We start from the raw sequence: 27548 nt of genomic DNA on the forward strand, positions 1-27548 counted from the left end.
TATTTCATTCCTCGACATAGCCTTATCGAATAAAACCCCTAGCCCTCTTCATAACTTTATTTCTTTACCTTTTCTCGGTTTCTCTCAAAATCCAGCAACTCCGTCTTGTTGCCTCATATTTGAATTAATCATGATGGGAAGATTTATTATTCTAGAGGTGATTTTGTAATTGTTTACCTTGCAACTTTGGCTCCCACAAATACGATTATACTCTAGAGAACGCATAAAGTAACGCGAAAAATATAACTATACTCTAGAGAATGCAACAGCAAGCTTGTAATTTTTTTTTTTTAATTTTGTATTAATATGATTATTTTCCTATTTTCGCCAAAAAAGAAAAAGGAAAAACTCAAACTTATTACTCTGCATCCTCGCCCAACCCCAAATGCCAGCAGCTTCACTTTGATCTCTTCCTTTTCAACTAAGAAAAGAAAAGAAAAACATTTGCACCAAATTACACGTCTTGATTTCTTCACCTAGGCTTCCATTGACTTCATCTCCTTCTTCCCAAACATATATATAACCCAAAAAAACTCTATCTACACACAAACTTCCTATCAACCACCGTCAAACACCACCGCAACCATGGCGGCACCGTCGTCAACAACCAACGTGATGCTCTCAATCTCTGAGAAAAAAACAGTATCACTCGATCTCTACCGTCCACTCCGAAACTACATAGTCTACAACTACTCCGAACGTGAAGCTCAAAATCTCGAAGATGATTTACAAACCCTTAAGGAATATCGTTCCGATATCGAACGTGCGGGTTCCACTGATTCATCATCGTCTCTTCCTGCTCGTCGTGACCTTTTGCAAAATTACTATAAAGCCCTTTGTGCTGTTGAGTCTCGGTTCCCTATTTCGCCTGATCAAGACCATATTAATTCTGTTACTTTTACTTGGTTTGATGCTTTCAAGAACAAATACAAAGCTGCTCAGCAGAATATTCATTTAGGTATGTTATTTCTGCAATTTTGTGAAATTGGGTCTGAAGATCGTCTTTTTCTTCATTGTACAATTGGTGATGTGCAGGTTACTACTTTCTTATGCTATTACTTGCTGTGAGCTTTTTAGCTGTTCACTATTTAGTAATTTAATTCAATTAGGTCTTGAAATTTTGCAACTTTTGTTTAATTGGGTCTTCAAATTTTGTGTTTTTTTTTGTTTTATTGCTTGATTCTTGTTCATTGTACAATTGATAATGCGTATGGTACAACTTTCTATTTCTGTATACTTGCTGTGAGCTTCTACTAGTTCAGTATTTAGTAATTTAATTCAATTGGATCTTCAAAATTTGCAACGTTTGTTCAATTGGGTCTTGAAATTTTGTGTCCTTTTGTTTTTATTGTTTTGATTCTTGTTCATTGTAAAATTGATATTGCGCGAGGTACAACTTTCTATTTTTACACACTTTCTCTGAGCTTCTAAAATGGTCTCCTTTCCCTTTTACTAAACTGAATTAATTAACCATCTCGCAATATGGAGTTAGTGATAATGTTCCTGGATTTTCCGTTCGCTATTTGATCAACTTTAAATTCTGTACTCTCTGGAACTTAGAGATTGTCCCATTGGCCTGGGTTAGCTATTCGTTTTAAGGGTGTTATCAATCAACTGCTTCTCACTCTCATATTAGTTTAGGCCGGCTTTATGAATCTTACGAGCCCATTTCAGTCTACTTACATTCAGATGGGGTTAGGTTTTGATCGTTCATCTTTGCACAATATATCTATATTTACCACTCGATAAAGAAATAGGGTTACGTCTTTCTTAATTCTTACGAGTTTAGAGAAATCAATGTTAAGCTCGAAGTATTTTCATCTTGTCGTGCATTTGCACTGATTATTTTTTTCGTCTACGTAGAAAAAGCTGCAGTTCTGTTCAATCTTGGGGCAGTGCACAGTCAGATGGGGTTAGGTTTTGATCGTTCATCAGTTGAGGGGCGAAGGCAAGCATCACATTCCTTTATTGCTGCTGCTGGGGCATTTGCCTTCTTGAGAGACAATGTGGCAATGAAGGCATCAATGGGTAGCTCAACCACTGTTGATGTCTCAGTCGAATGTGCTGGGATGCTGGAAAGACTTATGTTGGCTCAGGCGCAGGAGTGTGTTTTTGAGAATAGCATTGCTAAGGGAAACACTCCTGGTGTCTGTGCAAAGATTTCAAGACAGGTTTATTTTTCTATCTCTTTTAAAATAGCCACTTAATAACTGCTGTATGAGATTTACTTATAAAGAAAAAAAAATTATTGTGAGATTGAGTTGAGTTCTTGACATTTGTCACATTGCTGTACATCATTGTTAGGTCGCAAGTTTACAAGATTTCTTCTCTTTTTTTTGGAATTAAAACCTTCATAAGATAATTAGTAGGTAATATTTATTAGCCAGCAAGGGAATTTCCTAGGGTTTGTGCAACTTTTGTATTTTAATGTGCACACATTTCTGATAAGTAGTAATGACAATCCTCAGCATTCCTAGATGTAATAAGGCTAGGATTGAAGTTTGGTCAGAATAAACTCATCTATGAATTATAAAAGGCTATTCTACAGGTTTGTTGGCGTATGCATCCTGAGAGTCAGGGTTTGGTAAGAAGAATTTCTTATTGGATTTGTTTGTTTCGAATTTTAAGTTCAAACTCTAAATAGTTCACTGGAGAAGGCATGTATGAGTTGGGGTTTGCCTAGTTCCTTTAAAATTTTGGTTCTTAGTTTATTGCACATGTTATTCCCTCTAAATAGCATAAAAAAAAAAGCAGCCCGGTGCACAAAGCATTCCACATTCATGCAGGGTCTGGAGAAGGGTTGCGCCCCAATAGTGTGATGTAGATAGTCCACCCTAATGCAAGCATTAGTGGAATTCCACGGTTTGAACTCGTGACCTACAGGTCACACAGAGACAGCTTCATCGTTGCACCAATGCTCCCTGTAAATAACATCTCAACACATATTTAGCTTATAAGTTGTAAATTATCATAATTTGGCCAAACCATTGGAATATTTGAATTAGATCTTACTCAAGTGCGTGGATGTAACAATTGATGCAGCATTGATGTTAAAATAAAATGAATGTTCTATCACAGGTTGGATTGTTTTATGAGGAAGCTTTGGCAGCATTAAGTGTTGCACCTCTGAACCAGCACTTTGACAAGGCTTGGCTAGCTCACGTTCAACTTAAGGCAGCACTATTTTATGCTGAGGCCTGTTATAGGTACAGTTTAGAGCTCCATGAGAAAGAAGAAATTGCGGAGGAAATTGCAAGGTTGAAGAGCGGGGTCAATGCCTTGTCTGAGGCAAGAAAAACATCTCCAAGGGGAGCAGCACAGCAGCTCTTGGATGCAATGAATAAGCTAGAAGCTAGTTTAAATCTAAACTTGGAGAGGGCTATGAAGGAAAATGATAGAGTCTACCTCATGAGGGTTCCACCAGCCAGTTCTCTGTCACCACTTCCAGCATTTTCCTTGGTCAAGCCTATGCAGATGAATGATGTTCTGGATGCTAGCAAGGAGAAGATGTTTGCAAGTCTTGTCCCAGACAACAGTGCTAAAGCTCTTTCTAGGTACACTGAGATGGTTGATGACGTCATCAGGACTCAAGCCGAGAAGTTACAACAGGGGAGCGAGCTAGCTCGAGTGAGGCTCAGAGAAATGGACTTACCTGATTCTATTCTTGCTTTGGATGGGAATTTATCTCTACCTGTGGCCTTAAAAGAAGATGTAGAGGCAGTGCAAATTTGTGGTGGTCCTGCTGGTTTGGCTGCTGAGCTGCAGCAACTCAGAGACTTGAAGAGGGTGAACCAGGAGTTGCTGGTGCAGACCGAGGAACATTTGCAAAAAGAAGCAACAGAAGATGCACAATTTAGAACTCAATTCGGAACACGATGGACAAGGCCTCAATCTACTACCTTAACAAAGAACTTGCTGGACAGGTTAAATAGGTTTGCAGCTAACCTGAAGCAAGCTGCAGAAAGTGATGCCAGGATTGAGCGATCAGTAAGGGATCATGCAGCACTCATGTCAATCCTTGACTGCCATCCAGTATGTATTTATCATTTAAAACCTTTTCTTAACCTAATTTTGCATAACTAGTCGTGTAATGTCTCATCTGGCCACTTCAAGTTGTTACCCGGCTTTGTCACGGGCTTGACTCATCAATGCACATAAAAATAATCAAACGGTCTAGCTCTTGTATTTATTTGTAGGTAGACTCATAGTATTAGGTGGTACTTTCGAGGTTAGTTATCAAAATCTATCTGGCAATGGAGATAGTGAATTTGATAAACTGGCAAGCTTGTACCACTGCGAGGGCTTAGTAAGACGCCCGATGCTTCCATACTATATATTTGGAAGCTTCTGTCACTGTTCACTTTAAAGGTTTTGCATCATGTTAAAATGCTACTAGAGTTGTAGCCTTTGGTCATTGATTTTGATCTCATGTTTGGGACTTGGCTCAATCTGTGGTTTACTGTGCATGTACATCATGTTATTATTGCAAAACTTCATCACTGAATCCAGTGCTTACAATGTGAACACTATTATTTATATTGAGGACAAGCTAATTCCTGGCACATGCATTTTTCCCTTTGACAGATCGAATCTGCTCTTCCAACCTTGGCAAGACCAATAATGTCTTTGGACGCCACTGAAGATGCCATTGTGGGGGCTCTGAAGCAGAGCTTGGTAATATGAACTAGTGTGGCTACATTTTGTGTTATTTGGTTTTGTTGTGTTTCTTAGCCGATGCTTTATGTTGCAACCATGTTTCTTGAGTGACTAAAACCTGTTCTGTCGGAAGGCCTTACTGGTCAATGTATATATCATCGCCTTATTTTGGTGTAAAAGCATTGTTTCCCTTATCCAAACAAAAATAAACAAACAAGCATATGTTCATTCAGTTTGAGAAGTGTGTAATTTTCTTCTCGGTTTTCTTTTCTTGTTACAAGTAGACAATTTGAAAATTGATGTCGCAGTTGTGCATTAAATTTTTTTGTTAGTGAATATTAATAATATAAAATTGAACATCATCATACTTTGAACTTCAAAGCAACTTTCATGGATGATTTTTGAGTACTTACTGCCCATTATTTCTAGTTTGAAATCCTTTAATGCCCATTTTGCGATTGAGAAGTTGTCTTTGAATATGAAATCAACTGTACAGTGCAAGGATCTTTTTTGGGTACAAAGTAATATGAAGTGTTTAGGATATTATACATGTTACAAAACGATTTTAAAAATTGCCGAAGGAAATGGTCTGTAAATATTTTAGATATATAAACTGTAGAAAACACTTCAGAACTTCACGCCAATCTGCCTTGGAAAGAGTTATTTGTCTTATTTCGATGTAGAAGCTTTATGCTGTTGCTACTTAAATTATTCGAGTGGACTCTCTGAAGTCTTTGTTGCTTAAATTTGCAGAGGCATTTAGAAACTCTTGGTGCTCAGCGGGCTGGACTGGAAGATATGCTGAAAGAGATGAAGAGGAAGGTATAACAAGATTCTTTTTGAACTATATGCTCTGCAAAGTTGAATTCTGTTAGGTAGATGTGGACATTTTTTTCAGGATGAAACTTTCTCCATCTTTGGTTCATTAATTTTTCTAGGAGGGTTAAACAAGTGTGATCTCTTTCATTCTAGCAAGTGATGAAGATATAACTCTTTGCTAGTGCCTATCCTCGTAATCTGTTGCTCCGTGATTATTGAGTTTATTAACATGTGTTAGTTTGATAGTTAAATAGTAGTAAATAACCCTAATCCCATATGTATTAGGAGTAGGACATGTATTATATATATATAGGGCTCATTATATCATTGTCAATATTAATCAAGAATATTTTCTCCCATGCTTTCTCACATGGTATCAGAGCTTTGGTGAGAATAGATCGTTGTGCGTCATTCCAGTGACATCCGGGAAGAAAGAACTCAGTCATTGTGAGATTTTCCGGTGGCCTAAGTGACTATTTGCGTCAAAGTCACTAATTATCAGTGTTGTGCAAAATCCAACACCGCCAAAAGGTCCCCAAGAGATAGGCAACCAAACCCCAGAAAAAACCACCTGAAAACACTCACCCACGCGCCCCCACGGGCCTGCCGGAGTTCTGCCGCCGCCGGCGCGTCTGTCCCATGCGCCGATGCGTGAGGGCTGTTCGGGCCAGAATTTCAAAAAAATTCTTTTGGACAGTGTAATCGTCTTGCTTTTCCGAGCCTACCCATCAAGTTTACATCAGATTCCGACGATTTTTTTATTTTCCGGCAAGCTACCGTGTTTCCGGTTAACAATAACAGTGAAACAGTGATTTCCAAACAATTTTCTGACCTTTTCCGACGTGAACATTATAGTGTCATTCTTATTAGAAGCCTTAGACTCGCAATTCGTTGGATCGAATGCATTAAATCCAATCCAAATGGTTTCTTTACCGGATTATATTGAGTTCCTTCCGTACAAAGCACGTAAACAGACATCTTCAGGATTAACCTCCGTTGTTCCAACAAATAGTAGCATGGCTGGTGTCTCCCAATCTTCACCTTCTGACTCTTGGGTCATTGATTCAGGTGCATCTGATCATATTTCAGGTAACAAATCTCTTTTCACTAGTATCTCATATTCTCAATCTCTTCCAACAGTCACAATGGCCAATGGGTCTCAAGCCAATGGGTCCCAAGCCATGGCAACTGCAATAGGTCAAGCAAGTCCACTTCCTTCCTTACCTTTAGACTCAGTTCTTTATGTTCCTGGTAGTCCTTTTAATCTCATAGCCGTTAGTCGCTTAGCCAAATCACTTAAATCTGCTGTTTTATTTCTTGATGACCTTGTTTTTATACAGGAACGCAGTACAGGGCGGATCATTGGTACCGGACGTGAATCAGATGGACTTTATTACCTTATCCTTGCAAAATCACATGGACTCGCATCTTGTCTTCCTCCAATAACTTGTCCCGTTACTGATTCACCAGATTTATTACATAAACGGTTAGGACATCTCAGTTTGTCAGAACTTCAGAAAATGGTACCTGGCTTATCTCACTTGTCCACTCTAGAGTGTGAGTCGTGTCAGCTCGGTAAGCATACCCGCTCCCATTTCCCGCGGCGTCTTGATAATCGAGTAGAGTCAGCTTTACTTTAGTCAATTCAGATGTTTGGGGTCCTAGTCGGGTTAGTTCTACTTTAGGATTCCGCTACTTTGTCAGTTTCATTGATGATTATTCCAGGTGCACTTGGATATTTTTGATGAAAAATCGATCTAAGTTGTTTTCTATTTTCCAGACCTTCCACGCTGAAATTCAGAATCAATTTGGGGTTTCTATCCGCACATTTTGTAGTGATAATGCCCTAGAGTATTTGTCTTCCCCATTTCAGCAGTTCATGAACTCCCATGGGATTATTCATCAAACATCTTGTCTGTATACATCCCAACAAAATGGGGTAGCTGAAAGAAAGAATATACATCTTATTGAAACTGCTCGTACCCTACTCATACAATCTCATGTTCCGCTGCGTTTTTGGGGGATGTAGTTCTTACATCTTGTTATCTTATTAATCGTATGCCATCTTCAGCTATCCAAAATCAAGTTTCATTCTCTGTCCTGTTTCCCCACTTACCTTTGTTCTCTCTTCCACCCCGTGTCTTTGGGAGTACGTGCTTTGTTCATGACCTTACTCCAGGAAAAGATAAGTTAGCTCCTCGTGCTCTTAAGTGCATATTTCTGGGTTACTCCAGAACGCAAAAGGGATATCGATGTTATTTTCTTGACCTTCAGCAATTTCTTATGTCTGTTGATATTACCTTCTTTGAAACCCAATCATACTTCACAGGTCCAGTTAACCACTTAGATATTTCTGAGGTGCTACCCGCTCCTTCTTTTGGAAATTCAGTCCCTATCTCCCATTCATCTTCCTCCATAGCTCCACCGCCTATAGTTCCAGTTGCAGCTCCACCACCTATAGCTCCAGTGTCACCACCGAGTCCAGTTCCACCAACTATAGCTCTGGTGCCACCACCTAGTCCAGTTCCACCAACTATAACTCCAGTGCCACCACCTAGTCCAGTTCAACCTTTTACAGCTCCACCACTCCTGACTTATCATCGTCGTCCGCCCCAAGCATCAGGCCCAGTTGATTCACGTCCTGCACCTGACCCTGCTAATACTGCAGACTTGTCTCCTCTTAATCAACCAATTGCACTACGAAAAGGTATACGATCCATACTTAATCCTAATCCTCATTATGTCGGTTTAAGTTACCATCGTCTCTCATCATCCCATTGTGCATTTGTGTCATCTTTGTCCTCTGTTTCCATCCCTAAGTCTACAAGTGAAGCACTGTCTCATCCCGGATGGCGACAGACTATGATTGACGAGATGTCTGTTTTACATACGAGTGGTACTTGGGAGCTTGTTCCTCTCCCTATGGGAATCGACTGTTGGTTGTCGTTGGGGGTATGCAGTCAAAGTTGGTCCAGATGGCCAGGTTGATCGACTTAAGGCTCGTCTTGTTACCAAAGGATATACTCAGATATTTAGACTCGATTACAGTGATACTTTCTCTCCCGTGGCTAAAATTGCATCAGTCCGCCTTTTTCTATCCATGGTTGATGTTCGCCATTTGCCTCTCTATCAGTTGGACATTAAGAATGCTTTTCTTCACGGTGACCTTGAGAATGAGGTTTATATGGAGCAACCACCTGGTTTTGTTGCTCAGAGGGAGTCTAGTGGTCTTGTATGTCGGTTGTGTTGATCCCTTTATGGTCTAAAGCAGTCTCCTCGAGCTTGGTTTGGTAAGTTCAGCACAGTTATTCAGGAGTTTGGCATGACTCGTAGTGAAGCTGATCACTCTGAATTTTATTGAATTTTATCGACATTCTTCTTCAAATCTCTGTATTTATATGGTCGTTTATGTTGACGATATTGTTATTACCGGCAATGATCCGGATGGTATTAGTAAGTTGAAGCAACATCTCTTTCAACACTTTCAGACTAAGGATCTGGACAGATTAAAGTATTTTCTGGGTATTGAGGTCGCTCAGTCTAGCTCAGGTATTGTGATCTCACAACGGAAGTATGCCTTAGATATTCTTGAGGAGACAGGAATGACAGGTTGTAAACCTGTTGACACTCCGATGAATTCGAATTCTAAACTTATGCCAGGACAGGGGGAGCCTCTTAGCGATCCTGCAAGATATGAGCGGTTGGTTGGTAAATTAAATTACCTCACAGTGACTAGACCTGACATTTCCTTTCCTGTGAGTGTTGTGAGTCAGTTTATGGATTCTCCCTGTGATAGTCATTGGGATGCAGTTGTCCGCATTCTTCGGTATATAAAATCAGCTCCCAGCTAAGGCTTATTGTTTGAGGATCTAGGCCATGAGCAGATCATTGGATACTCAGATGCTGATTGGGCAGGATCACCTTCTGATAGACGTTCTACGTCTGAATATTGTGTCTTAGTAGGAGGAAATTTGGTGTCTTAGAAGAGCAAGAAACGGAATGTGGTTGCTCGGTCTAGTGCAGAAGCAGAATATCGAGCAATGACTATGGCGACATGTGAGCTAATTTGGATCAAATAGTTGGTCAAGGAGTTGAAATTTGGTGAGATTAGTGAGATGAGACTTGTGTGTGATAATCAAGCTGCTCTTCATATTGCGTCAAATCCAGTGTTCCATGAGAGAACTACACACACCAAGATTGACTGTCACTTTGTTAGAGAAAAGATACTCTCGGGAGATATTGCTACAAAATTTGTGAAGTCGAATGATCAGCTTGCTGATATTTTCACCAAGTCTCTCACTGGTCCTTGTATTAGTTATATATGTAACAAGCTCGATACATATGATTTATATGCACCAGCTTGAGGGGGAGTGTTAGTTTGATAATTAAATAGTAGTAAATAACCCTAATCCCATATGTATTAGGAGTAGGACATTTATTATATATATAGGGCTCATTTTATCATTGTCAATATTAATCAAGAATATTTTCTCTCGTGCTTTCTCACAACATGATATAAGGGCAGCCCGGTGCACTAAGCTCCCGCTATGCGCGGGGTTTGGGGAAGGACCGGACCACAAGGGTCTATTGTACGCAGCCTTACCCTGCATTTCTGCAAGAGGTCTAGCATGATATAAATAATATAGTACTTGAATGATACAGGCCATCGACAAATATATTTGTTGTGAGATCTCACTTGTTGTTGGCCACCCTGAATGAATCCTTGGATTAGGTAATTCACCTTGTGCAGGTTATTCCATCGGTGGATTGGCTTTTTGTCCAACAGATTCATATTTGCTCATCTGATTGGTGGGTGACGGGGCGAGAGCAGCAGTAGGAGATGTGATAAGCCCTTTAATCTACTCCTAAAAATAGGAATAAGAGCCGGTCTTTTCGTTTTGTTTGAATATTCCACATTGGTTAGGGGAATGGACTGTTGTCTCCGTATATTGTCTTGGCAATTCTCGCCTCATTAGCTAGTTTTGGGTTGAGTTGGGCTCAATACCCATTTATTTACATGCTATTAGAATTAGAACTATCCTTGTTCTTGGTTTACCCATTGTTGGGCATCAATTGTTACATTGTGCACGCTCTAGATGTCTGATCCAGGGCGTGTAGGGGATGTTAGGATGTCCCACATTGATTGAGGGAATGGGTTGTTGTTCCTTATATAGTCTTTGGCAATCTTCATCTAATGAGCTAACTTTTGGAGTTGAGTTAGGCTTAAGATATATTTTTTTTACGAATTCAAAATGTATAGTTTGCTTAATCACATCAAGGGAAGCTCTTCATTAACCCTTTACCCGTTCAAAGAAAAAAGGGGGAATTTCTTCATTGACTGAGAATCTCATTGTTGGGTGGGGGAGGGAGGCTAATTTGGTCATGCAGTTTCTTTTAATTATGTATCAGAATGTGATCTCGCAAATTCCATTTCCTTGGTAAATCAAAAGGAAATTCTTTCTGAGTATATGAAGAAGAGGGATAGATCGGGCTTTTTATCAAATGGGGAGACATAGGTTTAAGACTACTCACTGGCATTAGTTTGCGCTTCATCATCTCAAGAACAGGTCGCATAATATGAATTTGCCTTTGTGCTTATTTGACATTTGCGTTCCACTTGCAACATCTTTGTGCGTTGGTATTTGCTCTGCTTCGTCATTTATCCAGGATTTGTGGGATCTAACTATGCAATTCAATTTTTATATCTGTTGCATGATATTTCTCAGGATGATATACTTCCGAAATTGATGACATCCACTGGCTCCCATGAGGATCTTTTCAGGAAGGAGATTGCAAAATATGATCATATTTGTGAAGAAATTGCTCAAAACCTTGAGGCACAAGAACAATTGTTGCTGCAGATTCAGGTTCAGAATTTTTTTCGTCTTCTCCAGGGATATACCTTTTCTAGATTTGCAGCTTTTTTCCATTTCGGCGGTTGCAGCTTCTCTTGAGCTTTAACATAGGGATACTTGTCTGGTAAATTTTGTGGTGCATGTATTGCAGTCCTTAGTAGGAGTTCCCTGTTGTGTTTCCTTATTGTCAGCTCAGGATTGATTTTCAGAATACTATTTACAAGTAACTTAGCTAGAAATGCAGGACATTTTCCTTTTTGTTTATATAAATCCCTTGTGTCATTGCCTGGTATTTTGTGTTAAACTATGATTATCTTTATTTCTTGCGCTGACCAATAAAAGGAAATAGCATTCCATCTGGAAATAAGCATTACAGTTGTCATACAACGACATCCCTAATTGAGATACATAACTTATTGCCGTCTTTGCCTTCCAAGTTTTTTTGAGTTACACAAGTTAATCTGACCTTTGAACTTGTTTTGTAGCTAGAAAGTGCTAAAGAGATCGTTTGGAAGTGGGGGGTGGGTGGGTAAAGAAGATTATACAAAAAATGTTATTTCCTTAATTGCAGTTAAATTTGTAGTATTTCTTTTCTTGTTTTGGATATTTTAGAGTTGTAATGCACGGAACGGGTCTCCATTGTGGGTATGTTGTTGTTGTTGTTATAGAGTTGTAATGCACAGATTATGCTATAAAAGACATGCTTAACCTAGTATTTTTCTCCTTTGAACGAGAAATACTTGATGTTGAGGTTTCTTCGTGCAAATGTAGAGAAATGAATCCCTCTATCGGGAAAGAACAATCTACTTTCGGTGGACTTCATTATTCAAGCTGTATCTCCTTGAATGGTCTCTAACAGCGTGGCATTCCTTTTGCAGGCTCAAAATGAGGAGTTTGCTTCTATTTTCAATCTTGAGGATTATAAAGGTGTGTTTTTAATCCATGTAATCATTTGCCATTGTCTTACGAAGAACATTGAAGCAGATATTCTTGATACACAAACTTCTTCTGTCCTATCTAAATAACTTGGGTGGGTTAAGTTTAGATGGGCTAATCCTTTCAATCGATTTTTTATATCTCAAAATGACTTCTTATTGCTCATTATGTGTCTTGGAGATATACTCACACAAGTTAGATCCCCAGGATGTCGTTTTAAAGTGATGGTGCAATTTTGTTCCCCTCTATGTCAGTTTTAAAATAACATGGTGAAGCTCTGGTCAACCTTTACTGTAATACATTGACCATTTATCATCTACATTCTATATTAGTTTATCTAATTCTTCTACTTTGACATTTCTTCTCCGCATAGCTTATTCATATTTCTTCAAGCAAGGTTGTTGATTTCATATGTTCTAGTTACTGTTAATTTGCTAAGCTCATTCTTCTCCATGTCACAGCTTCTCACGAGAGAATCTATAAGCAGATTGAAGCTGCCATTTCAAAATATCGAGAAATCAAGGAAAATATCAATGAGGGATTGAAGTTCTACGTAACACTTCAGGTATTGGAATTTTCATCTTCTTTTGGCCTGCTCTTTCTATTAGAGTCGTTTGGTAAGGGGGTGGGAGAGGTGGAATATTTGCTCACCTGGTTTACAAGACGAGGAGGACTCTGACCATTTGCTTTCAGTGGATCCTCTGAGCACATTCCTCATTTGATATAGGATCATTTGGGTCTGCAATATAAGAATTTCTGCTGGGGGAAGAGGAAGCAGGGGCGGAGATGAGGTTAGCTAGATTAGAGTTCGTGCTTCCATTTGGTTCCATGGGATTATAATGCAATTGGCTTGTATGCATGGGAATGCAATCATCCTCCTAGGGGCCTATTTTATCCCGTTGAGAGGGTTGGGATTGTGACAATTCTATGGGTTACATTGTAATCACTCCCCCATTGGAGAGGGTTGCGGCTGTGACAATTCCATTTAATACATCACTACTCTTCTCCCTATTCCTACCTGCCCTCGGCTGCCCTGTACGTTCCTTTACCAACTCCTCTCCTCACCTCATCTTCATTTTTTCGTTTTTCACATAGAAATCAAGGCATAAGTCTGAAAAAAATTGAGTTATAATCTCTCACATAATCCATGAATTAAACGTAATATGATATTTTATACAATCCCAGCCTACTAATCTCACTGAGATATTATAGTCTCATTCATGATTCTCACCTAATTCAACGGTATCGTAATCTACCCTTATCATGTGCAAGTCTAAGAACCCCTTGGATCTTCTGATGTAATGCTAGTCAATGTTGACAAAGCACCAACTATTCCTGTAATACTGAAAAGGATCTTTCATGTATAACCTCGACATGTCGATGGTCGTATTATTTTGTTCCTTTTTGTGTGAGGCTAGGGTAGAGCAGGAATGGCGGATGTGACCTATAGTTCAAAGTTGCATTTCTGCACTTCAAAATTCATATTAGTTGCGCACAGTTGGATAAACCGCTAGATATGTCATTTTGCAATTCTTCCTGAATATGTCAAACTTCTTAGATCCATTTACACATCCCAATGAAAGAAATTCATAGAAATTTGTTTTTGTTGTACAGGAGGCGATCACTAATGTGAAACAGCAGTGTAGTGATTTTGTGATGACAAGAAGCATACAGTGCCGAGAAATGATAGAAAGAGGTGCAGAGGCAAATCTCAGGTCTCAGTTTCCAAGATGGTAAAAGTTCAGGTGGGTATGCTTATCCTTCCGTTGGGCAGCCTCATCAGGCTCCAAGAGCCAATCCCCAACTGCCTACCGATACTGGAAATATACCCAATCCCTCTCGACCCCAAAATCCTACATACCAGCCTCCCCAACAACCAACAATGTCCGGATATAGTCAAACTCCTCCTTATGGTTCTCCACAACCGCCTGCACCGCCTTACAATTTTCCGGGTCAAGGTCAACCATATCCGCATCCTCAGCATCAACAACAGCCTCCACAAAGCCACGAATATGGCCAACCTGCATATCCTGGGTGGCGGGGTCCATACTATAATGCACCTCCACAGCAACCCGGAGCTATGCCTCGGCCTCCTTACACTGCCCCTTCACCATATCCTCATCCTCCTCCCCATCAGAGTGGCTATTACAGGCAATAATAGTTTTCCAATATTTTTCTCGCGTGCAATCTCATGTTCATTTTTGTCTGGCAAGTTTTTGTCATTTGCAAGTGGTAGATTGGACCTGGCTAGATTTCTTTGTTAATACCAGTTCTTAGCATTTATTATACGTTGTAAGCAACTTTGAATGAATCATGGCTCGCGTTACCCGCGTGTACAGTGTATCTCCTTGTAAAATCATATTGATTCTCTACGATGATCAAAATACTGGAACAATACTTAACCTCTCCAGTCTAAAGTAAACTATGAGATCTGATATTTTGTGAATAATAAAAAAATGTCATCTGATATTTTGTGGATCTATTTGTTGGTCTTGCATATATCACTGATATTTAGTGCAAGCACTTGGTGGACCTTCCAAGTTACAGCTTGTTTAGATGGCTGTTGTGTTGTGTTGTGTTGTGTTGTGTTGTTACTTTAAGTATAATGTTTGTTTTGGTTGTTACTTAAATTTTATTATATCATATCGTTAAATTTGTCGCTACATATCGGTTCAAAAAAGTGCTACTCTATTGAACCGATTTAATGTGGTTGCGTCGTTACCTTATTTTTCTCTCTTATCTTGTCCTTCCTTATATAATTAAATAATCTGATTTTATCTGTTATTCTACCTTTTATAATTTTACCTCGTATTTTACTTTTTCTTTATAAAATTACAAGTTTATTCTTCGTATTGTTGGTGCATGACATTATGAAACAATGACAAACAATACAATCTATCCAAATATTATATACATCAAAATGATATTATGCAATACTATGCGATACATTATGAAACGGTAACTAACAACCATCCAAACAAGCTGTTAATGATTTGTGGATGTCCATTGCAATTCCATGCTTTATTTTGCAGAAGTATCTCGGAACATATAGTGATGATCATTTATCCTGTACAGGTTGGACTTGAACACCTTGGGAGCAATCAAGCTGTTGGATTTTGTTGTATAACTTGAGAGATTTCGGTTTTGCCTTATAGTTGGCCCTAACAGAAAGAACTTATGCTACAAAATCAATTATTTAAAACTCCATAAGGTTATTCGGAACAGAAAGAAATAAAGAAAGAAAGGGAAAGTAAATGGTGGAGAACTAGTAGACAAAAAAAGTTGGTTAGCAGCAAACAGGTAGCTCTATAATTAGTGAAGGGGTATTTCTTTTGTCATGCATGCAATAAACTCGTGTGTTCCGTTTCAGTTTTTCAGCTGACTTTTCTTACTTCTTTTTCTATAAACTCACACCATTTATTCTATATCTCTGATTATTCTCTGTTGTTAATTCCAAAAGCTAGCACTTTTGGCTATGGAGAGAGTAATTATTATACAATTTTTCTTTGCCTCATTTTTGTTACTGAGTAGTAGTACTTCTTTGGCTGTGGGATTCAATGTTCCTGCAATTTTTATATTTGGAGACTCCATATTTGATGCTGGTAACAATCACTACAACAAGAACTGCTCAGCACAAGCAGATTTTCCACCTTATGGTTCCAATTTCTTTCACCATCCAACTGGTAGATTTACTAATGGCCGCACTGTTGCCGACTTCATTTGTGAGTTCTTACTCTTAAAAGTCTTGCTTGAAAAAAGAAAAGAAAGCAGTTTGGTGTACTAAATTCTTGCTATACACTAGTTTGCAAAAGAACGAATCACATTGATCTATTGTATGCAGTAGCCTTACATCATATTTCTGCAAGAGGCTGTTAGAATTTGTCACCTTCTTGTCACTCAATTTGTGCCAAATTAAATTAAAAGAAGAAAAAAAACTCCATTTCTCCTATTTTATGTGTTATATATCGTTATTATTTGGCGAGTTAAATTATTTTTTCTCAACTACTATGCTTTCTAACATTTCCTCAATATTAATTACTATTCTCTCTGTCCCAATTTATGTGGCGTTGTTTGACTAGGCACGGAGAAAAATAAAGACTTTTGAAACTTGTGGTCTAAAATAAGTCATAAAAATTTGTATAGCCGTAAATCACCTCATTAAGGGTAAAGTAGGAAGTTTAACGTTAAATAGTTTCTAAATAAGAAGTATGACATTTTTCTGGGACGGACTTAAAGGAAAGTATGACACATAATTTGGAACACTAATAGTACTAGTTATAGAAAAATGTGGTTGTAGTACTTTAAGCTGATTCCAAATATGTCAAAAAAATTTAAGAAAAAAACAAAAATTAGATGTTTTAGTCCTCGTATCTGTCATTTGAGTATAGTTTTCTCCATGATTTTTTATTGTTATATTTGGTTTAATTGGTGGAAAATATGCAGCTGAATTTATTGGGATACCTCTTCAAAAGCCATTCCTGGAAGCACAGCTCGAGTTAGTAAATGGAAGTAGAAAAGAGTATCCATCAAATGGAATGAACTTTGCTAGTGCTGGTAGTGGAGTTTTACGAGCAACAAATCAAGATTTGGTAAGAAATTATAGGACTTGTTCTTGATCTCATGACATAATTATCATACTTCTTGCTATTTATTACCAGTAATTTTTTGCTCCTTTTTTTTTCCTGCTATTGGGAGGGGGAGGGTGGTAAACATGATAATCTTGTCAATGTGGCCAAAACATTACATTTTGTCTCAAAGGTAAATCAAGCTTAAATGTAAGACCCTTAAAAGTAAATATCTTGTTATAAGATGAATAAATATCTCTTTTACACCCAAATCTTATCGAAATTCAACTCAACTATCAAAGTTAATGTATTTTGACATTTTCTGTAATTTTGTATTTGAAGTGGTCAAGTACTTCACTCAAAACAAAGGATGACAGTAAACCTAACCAAGTCAATATTCAAAACCTTTTTATTTTATTTTTAAATTTCTCGCTAGGAAAGAAATCCAGATTGGTGGAAAATGTCTTAGACATACAGGAAAGGAGGAGGGGGTGGGGGTGGGAAGAGGTGGCATGAGAGTTACAAATAATCATAGGGGAAATGTAGGGAAGAAAGAAGGTAAATACAGTACGTAAAATACAGTAATAATACAAAAATAAAAAAAAATAAAAAAAATCATGTGTATATGTTTTTAAGTTATATATTGACAGTGTAAAAATTGTTTTTTTTTACGAGTAATTTAATTTATTATAGCATATTAGTTACCATTGTTATCATGTTACTAATTATTTATGTTTGTTATAGAGATTTTACCTTATAAATTAACTGATACTCTTGGCTTTTGAAATATAGGGAGTGACTCCAATACAAGATCAACTTCAACAATTCAAAACCTTAGTCCAACAAAACCTTATAAACAATAAACTAATCCAAAATTCACTCTTCTTCTTCGAGTCAGGCTCTAACGACATTTTCAGCTACTTCTATCCATTTGGTGGTCCAACTCTAACCCCAGATGCATACGTTCAGTCCATGTTATCTGAAGTTACAAATTTTATTGATCAAATTTCCAAGCTCGGGGCTCGTCGAATCGGTTTGTTTTCGTTAGGCCCTGTTGGTTGCGTACCAGCCAGGACCCTCTTGCCTGGTGCACCAGTTACCAAATGTTATGGAAAGATGAATAAAATGGTCAAGAATTATAATATGGGATTAGAGAATTTGGGAAAGAGTATACCAATCAAGTATCCTGGTTCTTTTGCTGTTTATGGAGCTGTGTACAAGACTGTTCAGACCTTCAGAACTAATCCCAAACGTTATGGTAATACTTCTTTACTCCTCTATTAGCATTAGTATTTCTTTAATTATAATAAAATTAGAGAATCTTTCAGTACTACTAAAAAGTTAATTTTACACTATCATGTAAATGGGAAACATCTTATTTAATGTTCATGAGCACGTTATACATCTTATATTAGACTTCAGAAAAAGAAAGAAAAAGCCAAAAAGATCCCCCTAAAGGTCATATTCGACCATGCGACTGCCTAGCTTAGTATTCAGTAGCGAACCTAAAAAATTCAATAAGAATGTCAAAATTTGGCTATACAAGGGTGTTCAAAGTCTTTTTTTAATCAATAATAAGTACTCCCTCTGTTTTAATTTAAATGACACATTGTCTTTATTAGTCCGTTCCAAAAAGATAATGACACATTTCTACTAATTCAACTTTAAACTCTTCATTTTACTTATTTTACCCTTAATGAGAAGCTTTTATAACTACACAAATGTCATGACCCCACAAAGCTTTTACCCCTTAAGCTTTTAAGACCACAAGTTTCAAAAGTCTTCTTTTTTTAAAAAAAAAAATCCGTGCCAATACAAACTACCTCATTTAAATTGAAACGGAGGGAGTAATATTTTATCCTATACACAGTATAGTTTTTCGGCAAAAGATAGCATGTTCAATTGACCATCCTTGATCACACATAAGCCCCTGTCAGCATTCAGTGGCGAAGCGATGTGTTCAAATTTTGAACACCCTTTGTTAGTGGGCTATGCAAGGATATTCAAAGTCTGTTTTTAATCAATAACAAGTAATATTTTATCTTATATGTAGTATAATTTTCCGGCGAAGGGTCGTCAATAGATTACCTTTCAACCAAAATAGCTTCGCCCCCGTCATCATATAGTGAAATTGAGAATGCTCAATCTCCAAAGCTAATTGACATAGATGATTTGTTGTCACACAGGGTTTTCTGATGTGACAAATGCATGTTGTGGCGATGGAACACTTGGAGGATTGCTGCAATGTGGTAAAGAAGGTTACAAGTTATGTGTAAAGCCCAATGAATACTTGTTTTGGGATTACTTCCACCCATCAGAACATACTTATAAACTCATCTCAAAGGCATTATGGAGTGGAAGTCATTCTCGAATTCGACCTGTCAATCTCAAAACACTGGCCAACATGACTCTTATTCAGCACTAAGGAATTAAACTTATGTTTTGGAACCTCAAAATAGAGAGAGTTGCAGTTCTTGTCTTTCATTTTGTAACTAATCTTATGGTGTTTATATGTTCTCTTTGTTTTTTTCTCATGTTATTTTCATGTTTAAATCAAATAAGCAAAAGAAGGTCAACTCTGTTTCATACAGTGGTACTACTCCCTTCGTTTGAGAAAGACTGTCTTAATTGGACTTAGGTACAAAATTTAATAAAGAAGGGAAGACTTTTGAAATATGTGAGTTTAAATAAGTCATAACATTTGTGTGGTTGTAAAATTTTTGAAATATGTGATTTAAAATTTGTCATAGCATTTATGTGGCTATAAATACTTCTTATGAAGGAAATATTGAAAGGTGATAATCTTTTTAAAACTGACTAACAAAAACAATATCAATCTTTTTGAAACAGCAAGATATAACTTATCATAGTTTTATTGCACAGTGAGGCTGATTTTCTTTTTGGGCTTAAACTACAGTCTCTCGATGACTCGAACCCGTAATCTCAGAGTTGTATCTTGCCAAATATGAAGGTGTCTTACTTCATAGTTCACGATATACATCGAAAATAAAACGGAAAAGGGTTCAAAATGTCCCTAAACTATTGAAAAAGGTCTAAAAATATCATTCATACACCTATTGGGCTAAAAATACCCTCCATCTACTTTTTTAGTTCACTTATTATGCCCTTTGACCGTTAGGTCAATGCTAAATTAAAATTAATTATTATTCTTTTTGTAAAACTTTAAAAAAATTTACAAAATATTTTCGGTTTTTTAAACTAGTGCATCAATAGTCCACTAATTTAGTAAAGTCTTCTTATTTTTTTTCCAGTTTTTACAAAAAACAATTCAGTCTTTACAATTTTATTTTTTTTTTTCATTTTTTCAGTTTTTAAGGAATTCGTTTTTTAAAAACTGAAAAAAATATTTTCAACAAAATATTTTCGTTTTTGAAAAAAAAAATCAGTTTTTTTAAAGCATTTTGTTTTTGTAAAAACTGGAAAAATTGTAAAAACAGAAAACAAATGTTTTTAATAAGATAATTTCGTTTTTGAAAAATATTTTTTTTTCACTTTTTTTAAAGCATTTCATTTTATTTTCGTTTTAAAAAAAAACTGAAAAATAAAAATTCAAAAACAAATATTTTTTTCAGTTTTTAAAAAATGAAAATGTTTTATTAAAAACATTTTTTTCTGTTTTTACAAAAAAATTTCAATTTTTACAAATAAAATGCTTTAAAAACTGAAAAAAATGAAAAAAAATATTTTTTTGTAAAAACTGAAAAAGAAGAAGAAGACTTTACTATATTAGTGGATTACTGGTGCATTAGTTTAAAAAAACAAAAATATTTTGTAAAATATTTTTTTAAGTTTTACAAAAAGAATAATAATTATTTTTAATTCAGCATTGACCTAACGGTCAAAGCGTATAAGTGAACTAAAAAGGTGGATGGAGAGGTATTTTTAGCCAATAGGTAGATGAAGGGTATTTTAAAACCTTTTTCAATAGTTTAGGGGCATTTTGAACCCTTTTCCAAAAATAAAACCATAACTCTTACAAAACAGAGCTATGTGAATTGATTGACTTTTATTTCTGTAATTTGGCTAAGGGTTAAGTCTTAATCTTGTTCTCGTTAAATTAACTATGAAGCAATCAGTTAGTGCTTCTTTTTAGAGTCATTTTCTAACCTCTTTTCTTGTTTTTACCTTGTTTTCTTAAATGAAATGGACTCGTGAATTAAAAAACAGCACCAAGGAAAAGGGAAAAACTTTTAGTAAGGTTAGAATAGTACCCAAGTAAACAAGAGGGAGCTAGTTGCAATTCATTTTGCATATATTTTCTCCCCTTTTAATCCATTTAAATATTTATTAACATGTGTTGGAGCGTGTGACCATCTCATCTAAAAATTTAAGCTCGAACCCAGGACCTCAACCTGATTCTAATACCATGTTGAAGCGTATGACTGTCTCATCTAAATGTATCAAAATGGAATGAATAAAACAGTTTTGAACAACTAAAAATAATAAACAACTGAATTATTATTGAGGGAGCGTGTACTCTTTCAATATCCTTTGAAATTGAAACCTTTGGTTAAGGTTTCTTTTATTGTCATATCAATCCGTGAATTAATATCCGAGAAATCATCTCATCGTAGTTTATCCACTTAAATGTCGCAAAATGTCACGTGATTAATATTTGCTATAATATTTTAATGGTTGGAATTTCGATTCTGATTATCTTAGATGTTATGCGAAAGTGTAGCATTTCCCATTATCTTAGGTGTTTATTCTTTTATGTTATTGAAAGTAAGTGTTACTCCCTCTGCCTCATATTATGTATCGTGTTTCTTTTTTACACGTCCCTTAAGAAATATTAATTAGAAAATGTATTGGACTATGCTACCTTTATTTATCTCTTAATATATAATCTCTTTTCATTGAATATTTATTCTATTTATGTGTTATCTCTATCTTCAATAACAATTATTACTTAGGGTAAAAAATGAAAAAATACAACCAATTTTATCGTGAACTTCTAAAATAACAAATAATTTGAGACAACTATGAGCCCATTTGGATGAGCTTGTTTTAAGTGACTTTTAAGCCAAAATAGCTTTTAAACCATAAGTTAGCTAAAATTCTAGCTTTTGGCTTTTGGATTTTGGATTTTGGATTTTGGATTTTGGTTTGTGGCTTGTTTTTATCATTTTAGCTTAAAAATAAGTGCTTAAAAGTACTTTTTTACTTTACCCAAACACTACAAAATGGCTTAAAAGTTATTGTGGCTTAAAATCACTTAAAACAAGTCAATCCAAACAGGCTCTATTTTTAATAACCACGACTATTAATATGAAACGGAGGAAGTACTTATTCTCACACTTGAGTACTAGAATAGAAGGATAATGATTTAAATGCTGATCATAATGTATCTTGAAAACTTAAAATTAAACATTTTTGCGTATTGTGCATGTATGATTTAAAGGATAAGACAACTATGTAATTCACATGATTTAAACTATATGATTATCCACACATGACATTCAAACTCTAGTAGAAAAGAGTTTAAATGCACTATAAATTAGCCGTATTCAAATTAAAATCCTCTATAAACTGACTTTTAATCAGAATTTGTCATATTACGTCTCTTTTGTAAGTATCATTAATAGGCTTAAACTTCCAGATATTTTAAGTATTGTTTTCATCTTAAATTTGGATGTAAACTTTTCGACTTGTCATCTTTAATTAGAGCTTCGACGAAATACTCCTTTTTGTCTAAAATACATGTACCAATTGTAATAGTCAACTGCCACATCCTTTTCTGTCGACAGTTGAAGTCAAGTCTTGTATCACTTAAACAACTTTCCTTATAATGTATGATTACCCAATTATTTTACGAACTCACACCTTATTTATATGATATTTGTTGCGACCAAAAACACTCACGCAAGTGTACGTGATCGTCAAGTAATAGAGTAGTGAGTAGAGTATCGTTCCCACGAAAACTTATGATCAACTGTTGACTGATTCAAACCCAATTTCTTTATCTACCCAAGAGATTGTTCATAAGCGACATGTAATTGGTTTTCTACTTAACTATAAAGGATTAATCTAACCAAAGCAAGTAACCAAACAGATGGCAATCACAAGTAACGAACAATAGGAGAAGATATTCCAGGGTCACGGGTGTAATACAATCGTGTTGTGTCCTTGGCTCAAAATGACTAATCAATTTATCTAGGTTATTGATTGACAGGGTTGATATTACTCATAAGAATCTGTCGAGTTCTTACTCGCCTGTTCAAGTCAACTCAACGCCTATATGTCTGTGGAATTAAGATTAACAAGAACGCATTTACAGTACCTGTATTTCAACCAAACAAGGCAATTGGGTATATGTCTATCCCAATTGTAAATCCGTTCCCCGAGGCCCGGGTTCAAGAACTTGCTCTATTTAATTCTATATGCAATCTAAAGTTCCCACTTTCGAGTTCAACTAAAGATTCGTAGATAGTATTTCACTATTAGCTACTCAACAAAATAATTAAGAACAAAATTAAATAAATAACCCAATATGATAAACCAATTTTGTCAAATTAAACTTCAAACAACAACATTCATGTTTTACCCACGACCCTAAAACAATGGGTCTTGGCTGCTCATACTAGGGTTCATCATAAACAAGTTCAATTTCATCACAAACAGCAAAAACAAAAGAAGAAAAGAAGACTTTGATGATCAAAACTCCTCCTTGCCTCTTGCCTCTCTATCTCCTCCTCTAAACTATGAAAAACTTGATACTTTAACCTTGGGGCGAGCTTGACTTTATGTAGGTTAAGTGGGTTTCTCTCCAGATTTTCAATTTTACCCCTAAATAACGTTTCTCCGGATCGGACACGCGCGAACTATTGCGCGAAGTATGGAGTTCGCGCGTGACTTCGCGCGCTTCTCTTGGATTCCAGGCAGAAAAGTTCGCGAACTATTGCGCGAAGTTTGGAAGTTAGCGCGTTACTTAGCGCGCTTCAGTAGCTCGATTTTGTCCATTTTTCCGTCTCGTCCTTGTGCACACTCGACTCCTAGGGGTTGTTCTTGCTCATAAATCATTCCAATCTCCTCTTGAAAGCATCATTTAGGCTCTTCATCCTACAATGTATACATATCACAATTAGAGCCTATTTTTCATCAATTAATCATAATATGTCATCAGAATATAATCAAGCGGAAGCATAAACAATAGCTAAATCACCTAGATTTCGCCTATTATCAACACCCCACACTTAATTCATTGCTAGTCCTCGAGCAATCAACTATATTCTCTAGAGAATCCTTCGCTCAACCACTTTCTTTAACGCATTACACCTAGAATAATGTACATGTATCACGTCTAGTAGTGAACAATCCTAGCCTTAAAGCCAACTCTCAAGTGCCATGCAATATTCACACTTCCTCAAAGTACTCTACACGGAAATCAAGACATGCTTCTCCATCACGATTCATATGCCCTCACAATTACATCAACAAAAACTGAGTTCAATCCACCACATTCAATTCATATATTCACATATATCAAGGAAATCACTCACTCTCACAAAAGAGGTCACATGCATGCAATTGGTACCATAAGCTTGCCCTTAATGTAAATCTCTACTAAGGTAGGCTAGCTCGATCCAAAATCAATTAGGACTTTTTCATGATTGTAATGTGGGCTAAGGGACGGGTAGGATGTATTTAGGAATAGTGACTCAACCCCTAAGCACTTTAACACATCACACGAGCAATTTTCAGCGCAAATTCTTCAACCCACTTCTCATTCATACACAATATCATCCCACAAATACGCCCTTCTTTTTTAAGCACTCTATTAATTCATTCTCACTAGCTAGAGCATGACACAATGTAATCATCTCTTCTTTTTTTCAGTTTATTTTTTCTTGTCACTCAATTTCTGCTAGTGGTGTATTCATTTACAACATAAGTGCACCTTTCATCCTTTTATTGGTTCCACTCAAAAGCCACCCCGCACTTATTTCCTTCTTACTTCTTTTAGCGTTCTTCTCACAATTAAAGTGCTTTAAGAGGTAAAAGGATCAAAATAATGTCAATTAAGAACAAAAGGGTATAGGCTTGTAATGCGGGTGCCAAACAAAAAGTCTGAAGGCTCAAAAGGGTTAACTAGGGACAAATTTTATTTGTAATAAGCAATTAAGCTCAAAAAGGTCAAAGAAAGCCTAACATCATTTTCAAACCGAGCACCACCTCAAATTTTGCTTCAACTCACATACCGGGCAAGTTCTAGACACAAGTACAATACATGGACTACACAAATACTCACCACACATGGCATATGACTCATTCCAGATCAGCTCATCAAGACACTCCATTACGAGCATTCAATTAAGTACAAACATACAAATTAAGGCACTTTCAGTGAGATTCAACAACTAGGACTAAGCGTTACACTCTAGGGTCTATTGTGTTCAGGTGTGTCAATGCTATGAGTTCTCTTTCAATTTTATAGCTCGTAGCCCATTACCCTAATCTACAAATCAAAAAGAAAACAAAAAACAAAAAACAAAAATAAAAACTACCTATGCCCGGTTCAAGCTAAACCCTTGGAAAAGAACGTGGCTTAAAGAAAAACCAAAGGAGAATTGCTACACTACCTAAAAAAATTTAAAAATATTTTTGTCGTTTTCTTTAGACTCACTTCCCTCAAGAAAGTCGTCTAAAAGATCCGTCATCAGGAAGAGCCTATAATTTTTCTTTTCATTTTTTTTTTAAATTAGTGAGACTACTCCTGCTTAACAAAAACTGTCAAGTCAACATGAGACAAACAAAATAACCCGGCAATTTGTACAATTATATACAACATACAATGAAGGAATCTCCCACCCCACACTTAAAAAGAAGACATGTCCCCATGGCTTAAAATTGAAAAGAGCAGTGAGGTAAAGAGACTTCCCTGGAGCTTCACTCTTGATCGGACACGGTTTCGGGGTTCACGTTGCACGCACTCCCCAAAGCTCGCAGCCAACCCATGAACTTCTTTTCCGACTTGACTTGTCGGTCAGCTATTGCGTCCACACGAGTGCTCAAATCATGCATGGAAGTGCGTATATCAGCCACCTCCTATTCCAATGTGGTGGACCAGGATACTCTGGCACTTTTTGAAGAGGATGCTGCGCGTGACAGTGATGCAGCTGATTTTCTGGGCGCTTGAGCCAGTGCTTCTCCCTCCACATCCATTTGCTCTTCCTCCTCCGAAGCATCCGAACCACTTACATCCTCTCTACCTGCCTCTGCTGCTGAGGCTGCCTCCGTGGTGTTCGGGCCAGGTCGGATCTTGTGGATTTTTCTTACCAGCCCGTCCACACGAATGTTTTCAGGCACCTGCACATTTTTGCAAAGCCTAGTCACCAAAGATGGGAAAATGAAACCATACTGGCGTTGGGGGCATCGGATAAACATCTCGTCGTGGATCACTTTGGCCATGTCGAAGGGTGACCCTTGATGAAACACCAAATCAACGCCGCCCGGGGTCCATTCACCTCCGTAGTATTTGTGGATGGGATAAGGCGATTGTTGATCACATACAGCCAGCTCTTCACCTCTTGAGTTAAGACGGATGAATGAAACTTCTCTCCATGTTCTAGCCACTCTACCATTTTTCCCGGTTCGCAAATTTCATCAAAGAAGCGCTCCCACTTGGTATCGGTTGGATTGCGCCCATATTCATAAAAGTCTGTGTTCTCAGGCAGAGGGTCGGGCAGGTGATAAGCTGTGTGTATCGCCTCAATGGAGGCATCTACCGCCTTACGACGCACTGTGACCACATGGTTGACATGCTCGGGTAGATTGGCATAGAATTCTCGTACCACCATTACATTAGCCTCCCCTAGCTCGTCAATGAAAGTTTGCAAACCCCGCTTCATCAACTAATTGAACATGTGGGGGCATCGTTCCTTGACCTTGTTGATGTTGATGCCCCTTTCCGCAATTGCCTTCTTAGCCGCCTTCTCTGTAAAACGGGTATGAGCCTCAAGGGAGACAAATTTGGTGCTGTCATAGGAACGTGCTGGAGCTGCCCTTTGGCGGCTTGATGATGGACCTGTGGCTTGGCGCTTTTTCGTTGGTGCCATAATACCTGCAAAACGTGGACACATTAGCTCAGCCCAACAAAAGTGTACCATGAAATGGCACTTTTCCCAGTTTAGCACCAAGTTAGTCTCTTCACATCTAGCAAGTACTTTATCAAGGTTCATCAAAGCAGTTATCAAAAGAGCATCCAAACACAGAAAAATCGTCCATGAACACTTCCACAAACCTTTCAACCATGTCAGTAAAAATGGCCATCATACACCTTTGAAAAGTCGCTGGTGCATTACAAAAACCAAAAGACATTCGTTTGAACGCATACGTGCCATAAGGACACGTAAAAGTGGTCTTCTCTTGGTCCTCTGGGGCTATAGCAATCTGATTATACCCCGAGTAACCATCTAAGAAGCAATAGTACTTCTGTCCAGCTAATCTATCAAGCATTTGGTCAATAAAGGGAAGGGGAAAGTGGTCCTTCTGGGTGGCATTGTTCAATTTTCTGTAATAAATGCAAATTCTCCACCCGGTGACAGTTCTTGTAGGTATCAAATCATTATTCTTATTAGCTACTACAGTCATCCCCCTTTTTTTTGGTATACATTGAATGAGGCTTACCCATTTGCTGTCTGAGATAGGGAATACAATACCTGCATCGAGCCACTTAATCACTTCTTTTCTTACCACT

At 37.2% G+C, this 27548-nt stretch overlaps 2 protein-coding genes across 2 annotated transcripts; both read left to right on the top strand.

Annotated features, from left to right (window-relative positions):
* Positions 1–346: 346 nt before the first annotated feature.
* LOC107826739 (vacuolar-sorting protein BRO1) lies at positions 347–14746 on the top strand. Its single transcript, XM_075233369.1, is given in 10 exon segments — positions 347–958; positions 1864–2171; positions 3079–4032; positions 4585–4674; positions 5410–5478; positions 11202–11342; positions 12209–12257; positions 12728–12831; positions 13881–13958; positions 13960–14746. Coding segments are annotated over 10 exon segments (2631 nt in total). The 5' UTR covers positions 347–585; the 3' UTR covers positions 14425–14746.
* Positions 14747–15625: 879 nt separating this feature from the next.
* Positions 15626–19315, top strand: LOC107826741 (GDSL esterase/lipase 6-like). Its single transcript, XM_016653766.2, has 4 exons — positions 15626–15988; positions 16710–16855; positions 17624–18089; positions 19018–19315. The coding sequence occupies exons 1-4, from the start codon at positions 15742–15744 to the stop codon at positions 19254–19256; spliced, it is 1098 nt and encodes a 365-aa protein (XP_016509252.1). The 5' UTR covers positions 15626–15741; the 3' UTR covers positions 19257–19315.
* The last annotated feature ends 8233 nt before the right edge of the window (positions 19316–27548 follow it).

The sequence above is a fragment of the Nicotiana tabacum genome, chromosome 16, assembly GCF_000715075.1.
Source record: "Nicotiana tabacum cultivar K326 chromosome 16, ASM71507v2, whole genome shotgun sequence".
NCBI lineage: Eukaryota > Viridiplantae > Streptophyta > Magnoliopsida > Solanales > Solanaceae > Nicotiana > Nicotiana tabacum.

What these genes read in the sequence shown, in the direction of transcription:
- LOC107826741 (XM_016653766.2), top strand. Translation starts at nt 15,742, where the DNA reads ATGGAGAGAGTAATTATTATACAATTTTTCTTTGCCTCATTTTTGTTA. An exon ending in CACTGTTGCCGACTTCATTT is followed by an intron (nt 15,989 to 16,709) that starts GTGAGTTCTTAC and finishes GAAAATATGCAG; the next exon opens with CTGAATTTATTGGGATACCT. An exon ending in GAGCAACAAATCAAGATTTG is followed by an intron (nt 16,856 to 17,623) that starts GTAAGAAATTAT and finishes TTTGAAATATAG; the next exon opens with GGAGTGACTCCAATACAAGA.